This window comes from Sus scrofa, chromosome 12 (genome assembly GCF_054392235.1).
Source record: "Sus scrofa isolate SSC_HxYL_T2T_F1_AM1 chromosome 12, Sscrofa_HxYL_maternal_Yorkshire_Landrace_v2.0, whole genome shotgun sequence".
NCBI lineage: Eukaryota > Metazoa > Chordata > Mammalia > Artiodactyla > Suidae > Sus > Sus scrofa.
In genome coordinates, this window is record NC_139394.1 from 50,473,040 (window position 1) to 50,491,126 (window position 18,087).

Below are 18,087 nucleotides of genomic sequence, written 5' to 3' on the forward strand. Positions count from 1 at the left end.
GAACCTGTGCTTCCACTGCAACTTGAGCCACTGCAGCACAGCAGAACTTTTCCTTAACTACTTATTGTCCTTAAAGACTTTTCTTCCCCTGTATTATATTTTTCTCCCCTGATCAATACTTCCCAATCAAAAGCTACTAAAATTCTTATTCCAATATAGTAAGTTCCCTCCTCGATTTGATTAGATCTCAGTACAAATGGTTTTGCTCTTTATTGGGTTTAGGATTTACTTGGTGACTTTGGCGTAACAGATTTCAAATTTTTAAGGCATATAGTGTTTGAGGGAAAGAATGGTCATGGTTAGTTAAGTCATCAGCCATTCAAAAATCATTGTATTGGAGTTCCCGTCGTGGCGCAGTGGTTAACAAATCCGACTAGGAACCATGAGGTTGCGGGTTCGGTCCCTGCCCTTGCTCAGTGGGTTAACGATCCGGCGTTGCCGTGAGCTGTGATGTAGGTTGCAGAGGCGGCTCGGATCCTGCGTTGCTGTGGCTCTGGTGTAGGCCGGTGGCTACAGCTCCGATTCAACCCCTAGCCTGGGAACCTCCATATGCCGCAGGAGCAGCCCAAGAAATAGCAACAACAACAACAACAACAACAAAGACCAAAAAGACCAAAAAAAAAAAAAATCATTGTATTGGTTGCTCTTGAAAACCTGTTCATCAACTGTCATTTGTCATTAACTGTGTCCTCTGCAAACCATATATTACACTACACTACTTGTCTTAAACTGCACCCAAAGACAGTTTACTTAATGAAGCTTCTAAAAGCATAATGAGGTGGTTTCCACTTACAAGATGAGAAAACTTCATAACACAGAACTATGATCCACAGAGGAAAAGATGCTACGAAATGGTCAGGAGAGCTGGGTCCCAATACTGGACCTGTCACTAAATGGTCACGTGACCATGAGCAAGTCTCTGAACCTCTGTAGAGCCAGGTGTCTTCATGGATAAAACGAAGAAGTTGGACGTGAGGGATCTAGAATTTCAGGGACCTAAGGATGAAGTTATAAGAAATTTCCAATACCTCTGATTAAAGTATAGCAATAAGGATAGGTAGATAGCATGAAATATAATGGTTTAAGTGCAGAAAATGAGAATGAGGAAAGTAATGAGGCAGAATCTGCTGTCAGAAGAAGATGCCTGCAAGCAAGAAGAACAAATTATTCCCTCCACAGGCAGGCTTATACTGCGTGACTCTCTTTGAACACGTAGTTGTAGCCACCTGGCCTGAGGAGATGATGGCTGATGGAAGAAGAAAGGAAGATTTATATTCTTCAAAAAATGGAAGAGGAGTTCCTGTTGTGGCTCAGTGGTAACGAACCCGACTGATATCCATGAAGACATGGGTTTGATCCCTGGCCTCGCTCAGGAGGTTAAGGATCTGACATTGCTGTGGCTGTGGCTGTGGCTGGCAGCTATAGCTCCAATTCAGCCCCTAGTCTTAGAACTTCCATATGCTGTGGGCGCAGTCCTAAAAAGACAAAAAAAAAAAAAAAAAAAAAAAATTCTAAATTTAAACTTCAGGTAATAACTCATTGGTAAATCTTTAAATGGCTTTCTGTTTTTGTTTTGTTCTAACCTTCTTATCTACTTTTTTTTTTTTTGATCTTTTTTTGTCTTTTTCCAGGGCTGCGCCCACTGCATATGAAGGTTCCCAGGCTAGGGGTCTAATCAGAGCTGTAGCCGCCAGCCTACACCACAGCCACAGCAATGCGGGATCCGAGCCATGTCTGCGACCTACACCATGGCTCATGGCAATGCCAGATCCTTAACCCACTGAGCAAGGACCCGCAACCTCATGGTTCCTAGTTGGATTCGTTTCCACTGAGCCATGACGGGAACTCCCTTCTTATCAACTTCTGTGTCAAAGAGTAAAAATTGGGATTTAAATGCAGTTAAGTCACAGAATTAGAAATTTCTAGAAATGTTTCTTCGGTGGTCTTTAAAATGGAAGTTTTCTATATGAAAGGGGCAACTTAAAACTTTTAGCCTGTAATTTTCTGTTTTTCTTACTGTCTAATACAGCCTAATCTTTTGAATAGAAATATCACATTTAAAAAGCTATGGAGGGCGTTCCCTCTGCAGTGCAATGGGATCAGCAGTGGGGCCAGAACACAGTTTTTATCCTGACCCAGCACAGTCGGTTAAAGGATCTGGTGCTGCCGCAGCTGCAGCATAGGTTGCAACTGTGGCTCAAATCTGATCCCTGGCTTGGGAACTCCATATGCCACTGGCAGCCAGAAAAGAAAAAAAAAGAAAAGAAAAAGAAAGAGCTGTAGAACATGTGACTTGTCTGCCTTGTAGAATTAATGGAATAAATCACTCTTCCCCTGTTACTTCCCATGGAATAGCTATTAACATTTGTTGGATATGCCCTTTAATTTTCTATTAAATAATAAGATTTGCTATAAGATATTCTATTTAAATAGAACATTTACGTCTCTTAAAATTACAACATTTTGGGAGTTTCTGTTGTGGTGCAGCGGAAACGAATCTGACTAGGAACTATGAGGTTGCAGTGTTCGATCCCTGGCCTCATTCAGTGGGTTAAGGATCCGGTGTTGCTTTGGTGTAGGCTGGCAGCAACAGCTGTGATTGGACCCCTAGCTTGGGAACCTCCATATGCTGCAGATGCAGCCCTAAAAAAGCCCTTCCCCCAAATAAAAATAAATAAGATAAAATTACAGCATTTTGGTGATGTAGTCTGTCACCAAATTCGAGAAATCTGGAACATTAAAAACATCTAAAATCTCATTGAAAAACTCAACAACATGTCTTTTAAAGACACTGAAAATTGGACAAGTAGTAAGTGTAAAACTGCTGCTGTTTCTTCACTCTGGAACAAGGACTCTCTGAGAAATGCCTCAGTCTTTCCTGGATTTCCCTTACTTTGACCTTATTTGATGATCACAGGCCAGTTATTTGTAGTGTGCCCTTCTTTTAAGTTTGTCTAATGTTTCCTCATATTTAAATTCAGGTTCTTCATTTTCGACAGGATTGTCATAAGTGATGCTATATTCTTCTCACTGAATCCTATCAGAAGTCCCATGAAATAAAACAATATCTGTCAGGTCCCTCAACTTTAAAGTTACTCTTTTTCTCTTTCTAATCAGTAAGTATTTTGTGAGTGTACTTTGAAACCATGTAAACATCACCTTTCTTGTCAAACTTTTCATGAATCCACTTATAATTGTTTGTATTTATGGTTTCCTATTTTATTCAATGGGCTATAATCCCTTATTATTTTTTTTTTGATGCTCATATTGTCCCAGATTGATTTGCAAGAGTTCTTTTGATCTGGCTCCTGTGCCTTACCCTCCCCTCCAATTTTATTATGAAAAATTTCAAACATATAGCAAAATGGAGAAGGGGATTTAGAACCTAGGATCTGAGTTCTACGTGTGCTCCTTGCTCCCAGATCCCTGCTCCCAACTTCTCATAGAGAATATGTACATGTGTGTATGTACACAAGTATTTATATCTGTGCACATCTCTGTTAATATTAAAAACCATAAGTCCATAGCTCCACATCCAATCCCACAGAGTTCATTCTAGTTTTCTCCCTTTTTCGTAGCTGCCTTCTCTCTTGTTCATATTATCACAAATGTATTTATTTGATCAGTCCCCCCTGTATGGAGTTAATCTCCAGCACACTGTCTTCTTCCCTATAGCAATATCCTTTCTATGCTTAAGTTCCAACACCTTGTATTAATCTGCCTCTCCCACAGTTTCCCTCCTCACTCTGCTCAGGCTCTGACATCCCACACCGGATCACCCCTGCAGGTGGAGGCCCTTCACACATTCCTTAGGCTCTGTCATTTGATGAAAAGACACCTTTTTAAAAACATAGATGCCCTCCTCAGTCTACTCAGACTTCTGACTCATCATACTGAGCAGTCCCCTTCCTGGAAGTTCTTCTAATTTTGCTTGGGCCCTGATTCCCCATGCTGGCTACCCCTCCACACAGACACCCTATTTAGGTTCTGACTTCTCCAGCCAGGCTGTCCCTTCATTTGGATGTCCTTCTCCCCCTGCTCAGACTTAACTATCCCATGTGGGGCATACCTTCTTCATCCTGTGGGTTCTGGAACCCCAAGTTAGACCACCTTTCTCCAGAGCTGCCTTCTTCATTCACATAGGCTGAAGATTGCCCTTGCACCTGGGTAACTTCCTCGCCCTACTAAGGCTCTGACAATCCATGCCAAGGCACTTCCTGCATGTATGCCCTCCTTATCCCACTTAGATTTTGATACCCGGTTTTGGGACACTAAGGCTTCCCTTCAACAGGAGCAGATAGATGCTTAGCTTGCTCTGTCCCACCTAATGGCTTTGGGACCAAATTGTTCAAGAAGAGAAGGGAAAAGAGAAGAAGAAGGGGGAGGGGGAGGAAGGGGAGAGGAAGAAGAGTCCAAGTCATAGAAAAACTAGCCTAAAGTGGTTAAGCAAAAAAGGACTATATTGGTTCATGTGCTGGGAAAGTTCATGGCTAGTTGAGGATACAAGAAAATATGGTAGTTCAAATAGTGAAGAGCAGGTATCTGCTTCTTTCTCTTTCATTGGCTCTGCTCTCTTCTGTTTTGACTCCATTTTCATACAGCCTCTCCCTTTGCAGTGACCAGATGCAGTCTTACATCCTCAGAGGTTTATTCAGGTCCAGTGGGAATAAGAAGGAACATAGCCACTTCCCAATCATTCAAACAGAATCTGGCATTAGTATGAGATAAACCAGCCACTCTGGGTAGGAGACTAGAATGTCCTAACTGGCTTAGGCCTGGGATGCATGCTCCACCTCCAGAACAGTGAATGGAACTCCACTCAAACACATGAACTGCAGTGGGAGTGGAGTGGTTTCCCCAAAGCAAATTTTGGGACACAAGTACCAGAAGAAGGATGAGTGGTACTAAAGAACAAACATCAACAAAAATCCCAATTACAGAAATGAGAACCTTTCATGTAATAAGATGATTAAAAGTACCAGGCAGTATTTGTTAATTGTCAAATAAATGATATAGAATGGATCCTATTGTCTTACAGGAGAAGGAGAGAAGTCATGATAGAAACCTTCTTGAGGAAGGAGGGATTTTGAAGTTTAAAGGGGAAGAGCCCATACCTTCGGACCTATTCATTTACAGTAAATATACTAAAAAAAAAAAAAAAGTTTGTGCATGTATACCAGGAAAGCTGTACAAAAATGCTCATATGGAGTTCCCGTCGTGGCGCAGTGGTTAACGAATCCGACTAGGAACCATGAGGTTGCAGGTTCGGTCCCTGCCCTTGCTCAGTGGGTTAAGGATCTGGCGTTGCCGTGAGCTGTGGTGTAGGTCGCAGACGCGACTCGGATTTGGTGTTGCTGTGGCCCTGGTGTAGGCTGGCAGCTATAGCTCCGATTAGACCCCTAGCCTGGGAACCTCCATATGCCACGGCAGCGGCCCAAGAAATGGCAAAAAGACAAAAAAAAAAAAAAAAAATGCTCATAGAATTGTTCATAAGAGCAAAATACTGGAGACAACCTACACACTCACTTACAGGAGAATAAATCAACCAACAGTGGTATCCTCACAGAATGGTGGGGAATATAGTGGTGAAAATGAATGAGTCACAGCTACAGGAAAAGCATGGGTGGATATGGTAGCATAATGTTGAATTTTAGAAAAGCAAACTATGTTGGAGTTCCCGTAATGGCACAGTGGAAACGAATCTGACTGGTAACTGTGAGGTTGTGGGTTCGATCCCTGGCCTCACTCAGTGGGTTAAGGATCTGGTGTTTACCATGAGCTGTGGTGTAAGTTGCAGATGCAGCTTGGATCCTGCGTTGCTGTGGCTGTGCTGTAGGCCAGCAGCTGTACCTCTGACTCAACTCCTAGCCTGGGAACCTCCATATACTGCAGATGTAGTCCTGAAAAGCAAAAAAAAAAAAAAAAAAAAAGCAAACTATATTGTATATATTGTATCTTTTGTGGCCATAAAATCCGTTGCCAAAGACCAACAGGATAGGATTGTGTGGTCCACTGGATATGGATGGTAAAAGGCAGAAAGTAGTCAAAGTTGACCCTGGGGTTTCACTTGGCTGAGTGGTAGAATTTTAAAAAACAAAACAACACAAACACAGAGGACATAGGTATCATCTTGAGTTCAGCATAGGAAGTCACTATAAGATATTCTGTTGGGCTTAGAGGTGACTTTGATATACCTGGTTTTCTATGAGAAGCAGTTGTCAGGAACTTCGATTTACTGGAAGAGAGGAGGATGAAAATTCCCGCCACAGATGAATGAACTTTAGATTAGTTCTTGGTTTTGTGTTTATGTCTTTTAGCTAAACTACACATCCAATTTCCAAAGCCACACCCTGATCATGAAGTGAGGCTGTCTTCAAAACAGTTTCAGAAATACATAGAATTGGTTGTATCTGAACTCAGGGGCAATGAAGATCACGTTCTGGAAAACGTTGTGGAGTTTCTGATGAGTGCTTTAGAAAGGAGCCATGTGGAGAGTTTGAGGAATTGTGCCAGACAGAAATGGCTACACCAAATCCAACGAGCTGCAGAGACAAGTGGAGTATCCTTGGATCCAGTGTATACTGAGACCTTTAAGGCCCTCACCCAGGTGAGTTTTCTAAAATGATATATAAAAGAAAAAATTTCCTGGAGTTTCCTTTGTGGCTCAGCTGTTAAGGAAGCCAACTAGGATCCATGAGGATTCGGGTTTGATCCCTGGCCTCGCTCAGTGGGCTAAGGATCCAGTGTTGCCGTGAGCTGTGGTGTAGGTCGAAGATGCGGCTCCGATCCTGCATTGCTGTGGCTGTAGTGTAGGCCGGCAGCTTCAGCTCCGATTTGACCCCTAGCCTGGGAACCTCCATATGCAGTGGGTGCGGCCCTAAAAAGCAAAAAGAAAAGAAATAAAAGAAAAAATTTCCTTACAGTAGGTGATGTTCAATGGTCTTAAAGGAGGAACACATTAAATTCTCTTGCGACATCACTGGGTACTTCTATAGATGTTTTATTCATTCGATGCATTACAGTGACCCAAAGCCTAGGAAAGATGTAGCTGGAATGATTGCAGGTTGGCAAGATAGAAGCAGAGAGGAAAGGTATAAGAAACAGAATTATGTCTTGGGATTTCTAATTTCATTTGTACCAAGAGTCAAATGAGCTTAGAAGAGACAACAAAGTTACGTTAAAAATATTACCATTAAGGAGATATACAAGCAATTCAAGCTACATTTCCCCTGCATGTTTTAGGAGCCAGGTTTAAAAGGAATTATTTAAATCATAAAGTCATTATAAAGTAGAATCCAACATGACACAATATTTCATGGTGCTGCCTAAAAATAAGCTAAGACTATTACAGAATCCTGTCATGCACACTACTGTATATAAAATAAATAACTACCAAGGACCTACTGTATAGCACAGGGAGGCCTACTCGATGTTGTGTAATAACCTATGGAGGAAAAAAGGCTAGATATATGTACATGTATAACTGATTCACTTTGCTGTAAACCTGAAGCTAATACATCATTGTAAATCAACTATACCCTAATAAAATTTTAAAAGAGAGAATCCTGTCACTTAAAACATATGACCTGGGAGTTCCCTGGTGGCCTAACAGTTAAGGACTCAGCATTGTCACTATTGTGGCTCAGGTTACTGCTGTGGCTTGGGTTCGATCCCTGGCCGGGGGAACTTCCACATGCCGGAGGCACAGCCAAAATCAAAACAAAACAAAATACATGATCTGGAATGGGCCACTGTCCACAGCTCTGCTGTCCCCTCAGACACGTCCACCTTGCTGCTCCTCCCAGGTAGAAACAGCATGGGACTCTTCTACATATATCACAGCTTCCATTGGTCTGGGGAAACTATGTCACTCATCTCAGCTAAATAGCAACATTTGATTGTGGATTCATCTGAATGGCTGCCTTTTCCAATGCAGTAGGAAATGATATGGCCAGGAACAGGAGACCAATCAAGAAGAGAAAGTATTGTTCCAACTTGCTTCAGAGATCTGCAGTACCCTAAGAAGCATCTTACTGCATTTTGGTTAGTCTATTAATCAGAAGAAATCAAGGCAGAAGGGAAAAGAAAAGCACAAAAAGCATGTCCTCACTCTGGGGGCTTATTTAATGTCATTGATAATATTTTAGGTATAGAGAATTTTCAGTTATTTTAATTAGACGTTTTAGTTGCATAAAGTCTGCAACCTGGAGCCTAAAGTAATCCTTCCCTGAAATGATATAAATCAAATGTCATAGCCAAACTATGTTAAGAATTTCTTGAGAGTGTTTTCCCCCATATTCACATCATAGTAGATGATCAAGAAATATGAGTGAAATGAAATCATCTTCTTGCCCCAGCTCTCTAAAATAAGTACTTTCAACTGAAGCCCATAGACATGACTATGGTTCAAAGCAATCGCAGTTTTAAACCTCTAAATTTAAGTAGACTTGAGAGAGTTTTTTGTTGTTGTTTGTGTGTTTGTTTAGTAAACCAGTCTGGTTGGCATAGAGAAAATCTATTCCACTCACTAAAACTCAGGTTTCAGGAATAGCTGTGGGGTCAGCCTTTCCCCCAGTGCCCATGAATGGTAATATCTGCATTGTTTATTCAAGAAAATGAAATTATTGGGGTCAGATGAACCAGTTGGCTAATGAAGGGAGACATATTAAGAGAATAGCTTTTACAGAGTTCCCATTGTGGCTCGGTGGTTAGCGAATCCGACCAGGAACCATGAGGTTGCAGGTTTGATCCCTGGCCTTGCTCAGTGTGTTAGGGATCTGGCATTGCCGTGAGCTGTGATGTAGGTTGTGAATGCGGCTTAGATCTGGTACTGCTGTGGCTGTGGCGTAGGCCGGTGGCTACAGCTCTGATTGGACCCCTAGCCTGGGAACCTCCATATGCCATGGGTGCAGCATAAGACAAAAAAAAAAAAAAGAGAATAGCTCTTTGGCTGTTTGCAAATAAATGATCAGAAACATTTTGCCATAGGATTCTAAAGCCCATGGAAACAAGAAGATCAGTGCTCACATTTCCCTCTTAGAAGAAAACCTACTACTGCCTGATAGAGGGAATGTTCTATTGAGGAATGTAGCTTGTACTTTAGACGATGCTCCATTTGTACTGAACAGAGTGCTTTATAGAGACATGAAGGGGATCAGGTAAGAGTTTCTTCAAGAGGTTGCTTTAACCTTTCAAAAAAAAAAAATTCCTTTCCTAAAGAAAACTAGCCTTGAAATCCTAGTTAGCTGCCCAAGAGGTAATGCCTCAAGTCACCAAAGTTTCCAGAGCAACAGGTGATGGGTTCCAGTCTTGGATGATTCCACCTGATTGTATCTAGAGCTAACGCTTAGGCATGAGTTTTCCATGGAAGGACTCTGCTTCCCAGTATCAGTTCAATTATTTCTGCCTGCTCTATAAGTTATGTCTCCTGTATCCTGTTCATATATGTTTTCTCCATTACAATCTAAGCTTATTTTTTATTTTTTAATAATGATTTTTTTCTTCATTATAGCTGTTTTACAGTGTTCTGTCAATTTTCTGCTGTATAGCATGGTGACCCAGTTATACATACATGTATAGATTCTTTTTTCTCACATTATCATGCTCCATCATAAGTGACTAGATATAGTTCCCAGTGCTACACAGCAGGATCTCATTGCTTATCCATTACAATGGCAATAGTCTGCAGCTATTAACCCCAAGCTCCCAATCCATCCTTCTCCCTCTCCCTCCCACTTGGCAACCACGAGTCTATTCTCTAAGTCCATGATTTTCTTTTCAGTGGAAAGGTTCATTTGTGCCATATATTAGATTCTAGATAGAAGTGATATCATATGGTGTTTGTTTTTCTCTTTCTGACTTATTTCACTCAGTATGAGAGTCTCTAGTTCCAGCCATGTTGCTGCAAATGGCATATTTTGTTCTTTTTTATGGCTGAGTAGTATTCCATTGTGTATATATACCACATCTTCCTAATCCAATCATCTGTTAATGGACATTTAGGTTGTTTCCACGTCTTGGCTATTGTGAATAGTGCTACAATGAACATGCATGTGCATGTATCTTTCTCAAGGAAAGTTTTGTCCGGATATATGCCCAAGATTGGGATTGCTGGGTCATATGGTAGTTCTATGTATAGTTTTCTAAAGTACCTCCATACTGTTTTCCATAGTAAGCTTATTTTAAAATTTTCCTCTCAAATCAGACTCTCTAAACTGGGTCTACTCTCTGACATATAATCTTAATGATTATGAATGGATTTTTTTTTTTTTGCTTTTCAGGACTGTACTTGCAGCATATGGAAGTTCTCAGGCTAGGGGTCAAATCAGAGCTACAGCTGCTGGCCACAGCCACAGCCACAGCAACATAGGATCCAAGCCATGTCCTCGATCTCCACCAGAGCTCACGGCAACACCAGATCCCCGTCGCACTGAGCAAGGCCAGGGATTGAACCCATGTCCTCATGGATACTAGTCAGATTCGTTTCCTCTATGCCACAACAGGAACTCCCTGATTATGAGTGGATTGATCTAGTTTCTTTCATGGTTTAATCTAAAGCCCCGTCCTGTGCCTTTCTCCCATTCTCATGTTCCTATGCCTCAGCTTTACAGTAGTGGATGAAGGGAAGCCAATACACGTCCCCCAGGTTCAACACCATGGGAACATCTACTTCTGGAACTATTCCCGCAAGAAGAATGACCAAAATGGGTCATTCCTGGCTCTGCCTCTTCAGGATGCATCTATGAGGATCTTTGGGGTCTTGGCTGTTGACACCTTACGAGATCCCCAGAAAATAAACATCTTCTTACCCCATGAGATAAGATTCTATCAGGTAAGGCATAGAAAAATTCTTCAGGGTCAATAGTAGGGTGGCCTCTCCTATACTTCTTAAAAAATTAAACCTGAGAGTTCCCACTGTGGTGCAAGGGGTTAAGAATCCGACTGCAGTGCCTACTGTCACTGTGGAGGTACAGGTTCAATCCTCAGCCCAACGCAGTGGATAAAAGAATCCAGTGTTGCTGCAATTGCAATGTAGTTTGCAGCTGCACCTCGGATTCAGTCCCTGGCATGGGAACTACCATGGGCCATGGGTGCAGCCGTTAAAAAAAAAAAAAAATTAAACCTGAAACCAGATGAGAGTAAATCTATGTATATAGATAGTGTCATCATACATGTATCAGTCTTTGGAGAAATTCCCCATCAGGTGTGGAAGGACTTGGTCTCAGTTGTACATCTATGCCTCAGCCTGTCTGGAAAGATTGTGTCCCATTGTATTGATCATAGGAGTAGCATTTTCTGCTATACAACATGCTATTAGACTATTAGACTACTAACTAAAGCCTAAAAAGTAGGAATGAACTTTTAGAAGGGACCTATGTTTTATTAATAATCGTACCTAGAAATCCTTTGCTCTTTCCACAGATGGTGCTAAACATGATATGGATCCCCATAGTTTTTGATTTAAGTGTTATAATTGTTGAGGATGAAGAATGAAGGAAAAGCCTAAATGTTTCTCAAGTATCCATGTTCAAATTAGATCTCAAAAAAAGAGAGGTGTGCAGTTCCCTGGTGGCTTAGCAGATTAAGGCTCTGGCATTGTCACTGCTATGACATGGGTTCGATCCCTGGCCCAAGAGCTTCTGCATGCCACGGGTGCAGCCAAAAAACAAAAAAAAAGAAAACACTGGAACACTGCCTTTTGAGAAGTGATGAATGATTTGTAGGAAATAAATTATCATTAATTAAAAAAATAATTCAATTGATGCATAACTAACTGTTTTACTGTTTTAAAAAGAAAAGGCAATTTATGGGGTTCCCAAATTGGCTCAGTGGTTAACGAATCCGACTAGGAACCATGAGGTTGCAGGTTCCATCCCTGGCCTTGCTCAGTGGGTGAAGGATCTGGCATTGCCATGAGCTATGGCGTTGCCATGAGCTGTGGTGTAGGTTGCAGACACGGCTTGGATCCTGAGTTGCTATGGCTCTGGCATAGGCCGGCAGCTACAGCTCCGATTAGACCCCTAGCCTGGGAACCTCCATATGCCGCAGGAGTGGCCCTAGAAAAGGCAAAAAGACAAAAAAAAAAAAAAAAAGAAAAGAAAAGAAAAGGCAATTTAAAATTTCTGTCTCTGCAGGGTGTTGCCAATGTCTTTAGTGCTGCCTATCACTACGTCCGCAGCCGGGAGCACATCCTCCATATTGTAATCACCGGCATCGGCTGGCTCTACAACATCATCACATCCAGCATCACTGCCATCACTACATATTTCATTGAGCCTGGCCTAGAGCAGGTAGGCAGGGCTGGGCAGTGTTAGATCTCCCCTGGGTAACAGAATGTCTAGATGCTATTGTCTTGCTAGTATTTTAAAAGCATGGTTTTGTTTGTTTGTTGTTTAGGGCTGTGCCTACCGAATACAGAAGTTCCCAGGCTGGGAGTTGAATTGGAGCTGCGGCTGCCGGCTTATGCCACAGCCACGGCAGCTCTGTATCCTTAACCCACTGAACAAGACCAGGGATGGAACCAGCATCCTCATGGATACTAGTTGGGTTCTTAACCCACTGAGGCACAATAGGAAATCCTTAAAACTATATATGGTTATTAGGCTATGATCCATCCCAAGATCGTCCTCTGTTCCAGTTGTGGCGAAGAGGAAATGAATCCAACTAGTATCCACGAGGATGCCAGTTCCACCCCTGGCTCAGTGGGTCAGGAATCTGGCATTGCCATGAATTGTGGTTTAGGTCACAGATGTGGCTCAGATCCCGCCTTGCTGTGGCTGCAGCTCTGATTCCACCCCTAGCCTGGGGACTTCCATATGCTGCAGGTGTGCCCCCCCACCCTGAAAGAAAGAAAGAAAGGAAGGAAGAAAGATGGCTTCAGGGGTCTGTAGTTTTAGAAATGTGATGCTGTGGATGCGACCACAAGGGTCACTGTCCTTCTGGAGATGAAGACCATCTCCCGAGGAGGAAAGGAGCACCACTCGGCAGCCAGGTCTGGGTGGGGTCGCAGTGAGGTAGAGACCAGGACAGCCTGTCTAAACCTGTAGCCAGGGTTTTGTCCTAGGTGGAAGACACTAGGTGAGGTCTCGATGTTAAAAGGGGATGAGGATGCTGTAGAGATACCGTTTTTAAGCATTCAACTATGGTAACTTCCTAAGCCTCCTCTTTACTTTTTGCAGTCCCTCTAGATCTACTCTCTCCTCCTTTCTCCTGTGTATTCTGTGTCTCAAAAAGTAGACTGAAACAATGGATTCCTTGGCCCTTTAGCCTCTGCCTGGGTTTGCCCAACGAGAGCCACCAAAAGGAGTTTGGTAGGCAGGAGAGTGAGGCTGGGGTATCTCCCTTATGGCTCTCCCTCTGTCAGGTTGCTCTGGGTTAGCTGTGTTGCTTGACTGAAGGCCCCACACCTTTGGTCAGATGGCTGTCTTCACACAGCTGTCCTTTCCAGGTTCTGATCATTGCTTCCTCCCCTCACCTCTGCAGGCTGAGTGGTAGCAGCTGCCATTGTTATTGGGCCTGAGATTCTAAAAACTGCCCATGCCTTCGCAAATAGTCCCTTTGTAAACTCTCTTCAACTTACCCAGTACTGGCGTGTCTGTCATCTGTTTCCTCCTAACACCCTGACTGATACGAATCGTAAAGTAGATTCTGAGACACCCCACCTCACCTCATGCCCACGTTCCTGTAAGTAATGAGTCATGGAGGAAAAGGAATTCTTACTCTGTGGATAGTAACTACAAATGAGAGAACATAGGAGTTTCAGATTCTCTTAGGTATGAAACTCAAGCTATATCTTTTTTTTTGGGGGGGGGTCTTTTCAGGGTCACACCCACAGCATATGGAGGTTCCCAGGCTAGGGATCTAATCAGAGCTGTAGCTGCTGGCCTACACCACAGCCAAGCCGCATCTGTGACCTACACTACAGCTCATGGCATCACCGGATTCTTAACCCACTGAGCGAGGTCAGGGATCAAACCCTCATCCTCATCAATACTAGTCAAGTTTTTTAACCACTGAGCCACGACGGGAACTTCTCAAGCTATCTCTTTTATTGTGAACAATAATAAAATAAATACTATTATTTTTAGTTAATTCATCACCCCAAAGCATCCATGTCTATTTCTTTGGAGCACCACATTTGTTAAATAGGTCATTGTGGTAAGCAGAAAAATGTTTTCCTCCCACCAAGATCTCCATATCCTAATTCCTGGAACCTGTGAATATGTTACCTTAATGGCAAAAGGCATTTTGCAGATGTGATTAATATTAAGGACCTTGAGATAAGGTATGTGTCCTGAATTAGCCAGGTGGGCCTTATCTAATCATATGCGTTCTTAAAAGCGGGTAACCTTTCCTGGCTGTGGCCCTTGAAAGGTGAAAGTCTGGAGATGGCAATATGAGAAAGAGTTGAAACCCCATTGCTGGTTCTGAAGGCGTACAAAGAGCTTACCTAGGAGCTAAGGTCAGCTCCCAGCTGACAGCAGCAAGGAAACTAAGGCCTCAGACTCTCATTTCCTTGAGGCCTTGAGAGGAACAAACAGCAAATGAGTGGGCAGTGTACTACCTTAAGTCATATCAAATAGGCTTTTGAAAAAAAAAAAGAAAAAAAACCCAGAGATTAGCCAGTGATTTTTGCTTTCCATCTCATCACATTTCTTTTCCTAAGCAGTACAGACTTGCTGCTCGAGTGGTGAGAAGAGTGGTGTATAATACCACAATTAATGTTTCATTTTACATGATAGAAAGCATTTTTCTACCTAAGGGACTTCAAAAATGCTGTTACGCTCCCTGGAACATTCTCCCCACCTCACCTCATCTCATCACCCTTACGTCCTACCTGAAGCAAATGATAAACTTTACCAAGGGACAGAAATTTTTTTCACAAAGTAAAAAGTCATATCATGATTATTTTCACAAGAACCCCCCCACCATTTTTCTTAGGTCCACACATGCAGCACATGGACGTTCCCAGACTAGGGGTCGAACCGGAACTACAGCTGCTGGCCTATACCACAGCCACAGCCACACGGGATCCAAACCACGTCTGTGACCTACACCACAGCTCATGGCAATGTTGGATCCTTAACCCACTGAACGAGGCCAGGGATCGAACCCACATCCTCATGTATACTAGTCTGGTTTGTTCCTATTGAGCCACAATGGGGACTCCAGAAGACCACTTTTAAAAAATATAATTTCTTTCCAACATTATTTTTAATTTTAACAAGAGTCCAAGAAAATTTCCAATATAATTTTTTCCATTGGCCATATGATTTTAATCTTTATCTGAAAGAAGAATAAATGCATGAGAGTAGCTAAGACAAGGAAGGATGAGAGGGAATTTACAACCACAGTCTGGGGAAGGGTGGCTGATTCTATTCCAGAGGTTGAAGTGATTAAAGTGAGGTTACACTGATAGCATAAAAATGTAAAACTTTCTTGCACTAAAGTTATAAATACAATTAATTGCTTGTGACAGACTTTGCTTGTGAAAGCAAATTGCCACATAGCTAAAGGGTTAACACTTTTATATAAAAATAAATGAGATTTTTAAAATACAGAAGAAAAATAAGCAAAGGATAATTTTATTAAAAACAAAAAAACAACAGAGTTCCCTTTGTGGCACAGTGGAAATGAATCCAACTAGAATCCATGAGGATGTGGGATTTGATAAATGAGTCAGGGATCCAGTGTTGCTGTGAGCTGTGGTGTAGGTAGCAGATGCGGCTCAGATCCTGCGTTGCTGTGGCTGTGGTGTAGGCTGGCAGCTGTAGCTCCAATTTGACCCCCTAGCCTGGGAACTTCCTTATGCTGTGGGGGCAGCCCTAAAAAGCAAAACAAAAACAAAAACAAACAAACAAAATGAAACAAATAAACCAACCCAGAGTTTCTGTTGTGGCTCAGCTGGTTGAGAACCCAACATAATGTCCGTGAGGATGTGGGTTCAACCACTGGCCTTGATCAGTGGGTTAAGGATCCCGCATTGCCACCAGCTGCAGCATAGGTTGTAAATGCGGCTCAGATCCGGTGTTGCTGTGACTGCTGCATAGGCTTCAGCTGCGGCTCCAATTTGACCCCCAGCCCTGAAATGTCCTTATGTTGCAGGGGAGCCATAAAAAGAAAAAGAAAAAGCAAACAAAAAACCCAAAAACAACCCAAACCTCAGAATTCCGTTGTGGCTCAGTGGGTTAAAAATCCAGCCTTGTCACTGCTGTGGCATGGGTTCAATCCCTGACCCTGGAACTTCATGCCATGGGCACAGCCAAAACCAAGTAAACAAAAACCCATATGCAAATGGTTAATAAACATGGGGAGAAATGTTCAATTGTTCTCATAATGAAATAAATACAAAGTTAAGTAAAAGATAATTTCTTACCTACTAAATTAAAGAAGATTGAGAAAAGGGAACCCTCCTGCACTGTTGGTGGGAATGTAAGCTGGTACAACCACTACAGAAAACAGTATGGAGATACCTTAGAAACCTATACATAGAACTACCATATGACCCAGCAATCCCACTCTTGGGCATATATCTGGACAAAACTTTCCTTAAAAAAGACACATGCACCCGCATGTTCATTGCAGCACTATTCACAATAGCCAAGACATGGAAACAACCTAAATGTCCATCAACAGATGATTGGATTAGGAAGATGTGGTATATATACACAATGGAATACTACTCAGCCATAAAAAAGAACGTCATAATGCCATTTGTAGCAACATGGCTGGAACTAGAGACTCTCATGCTGAGTGAAATAAGTCAGAAAGAGAAAGACAAATACCATATATCACTTATAACTGGAATCTAATATACAGCACAAATGAACTTTTCCACAGAAAAGAAACTCATGGACTTGGAGAATAGACTTGTGGCTGCCCGGGAGGAGAGGGAGGGAGCAGGAGGAATTGGGAGCTTGGGGTTAATAGCTGCAGACTATTGCCTTTGTAATGGATAAGCAAGTGAGATCCTGCTGTGCAGCATTGAGAACTATGTCTAGATACTTACATTGAAACAGAACAATGGGAGGAAAAAGAATGTATACATGTATGTGTAACTTGGTCTCCATGCTGTATAGCAGAAAAAAAATAAAAAATAATTAAAATAAAAATAATTAATTAATTAAAAATTGTTTTTAAACTATAATTTGAAATGTTTATTAAACATCTAAGTGGAGATATTGAATAGGCAGTTGGATATATGAGCTTAAGAGAAATCCAGGCTGGTAAATACATTATATTTCAAACCATTTGACTGGTTATACAACACTGTGAATATATATATATATATATATATATATATATATATATATATATGTTTGTTTGTTTTTTTTGTCTTTTCTATGGCCACACTCACAGCATATGGAAGTTCCCTGGCTAGGGGTCCAATCGGAGCTATAGCCACAAGCCTACACCAGAGCCACAGCAATGTGGGATCCGAGCCGCGTCTGCAGCCTACACCACAGATTCATGGCAACGCCAGATCCTTAACCCACTGAGCAAGGCCAGGGATCGAACCTGCAACCTCATGGTTCCTAGTCAGATTCTTTAACCACTGTGCTGCGACAGGAACTCCACTGTGAATGTGTTTAATGCTACTGAATTGCATACTTATGAATGGTTAAAATTACAATAGTTTGCTGTGTATGTTTTACCAAAACAACCAAAAACAAAACAAAAACCATGAGTCTGGACGGGATGACCAATGGAAAGAGAAAGGACAGAAAAAAAAATTCTGAGATCCATGCCCTGAGGCCCTCCAAGTGTTTGGGATCATTGTAGCTCAAAATTATATTGACCTTGACCTATAGTCTGAAAACATAACATCAAAGTTTTTCTAATTTTTTTCTACTTATTTGTCCACAAAAACTTGGATGAGATTTGCTAATCACTCCTCTCTGAAATAAAATCTTCCTCTTTTTAAGGATTCAGACTATGTTTTACGCAATATGATGGTCACAGGGCACCTGGGTCTAACAGAAATCCACAAAAATCCCCCTACCATCTTTCGGAAGACGTGCATCTTCAGGTATGAGACTTTGTTTTGTTTGATTTCCAGCTTCTGACTCTTATTAGTACACACTGTCT

General features: G+C 41.9%; 1 protein-coding gene across 41 annotated transcripts in view; it reads left to right on the top strand.

Moving 5' to 3' along the window:
* Nucleotides 1–18,087, top strand: part of EFCAB5 (EF-hand calcium binding domain 5) — a 118,781-nt gene that overhangs the window by 84,198 nt on the left and 16,496 nt on the right. For 22 of the 41 annotated variants that reach the window (XR_014821485.1, XM_084985345.1, XM_084985351.1 and 19 more), the window contains 5 exons: nt 6,318–6,607; nt 8,989–9,158; nt 10,603–10,831; nt 12,135–12,290; nt 17,925–18,028. Coding sequence is in view for 31 of the 41 variants with exons in the window: in XM_084985345.1 (XP_084841471.1) it covers nt 6,318–6,607; nt 8,989–9,158; nt 10,603–10,831; nt 12,135–12,290; nt 17,925–18,028 (949 nt within the window). In the remaining 10 variants the exon portion in view is untranslated. The remainder of the gene's footprint in view (nt 1–6,317; nt 6,608–8,988; nt 9,159–10,602; nt 10,832–12,134; nt 12,291–17,924; nt 18,029–18,087) is intronic. The other 19 variants (XR_014821487.1, XM_084985347.1, XM_084985350.1 and 16 more) reach the window with 4 other exon arrangements.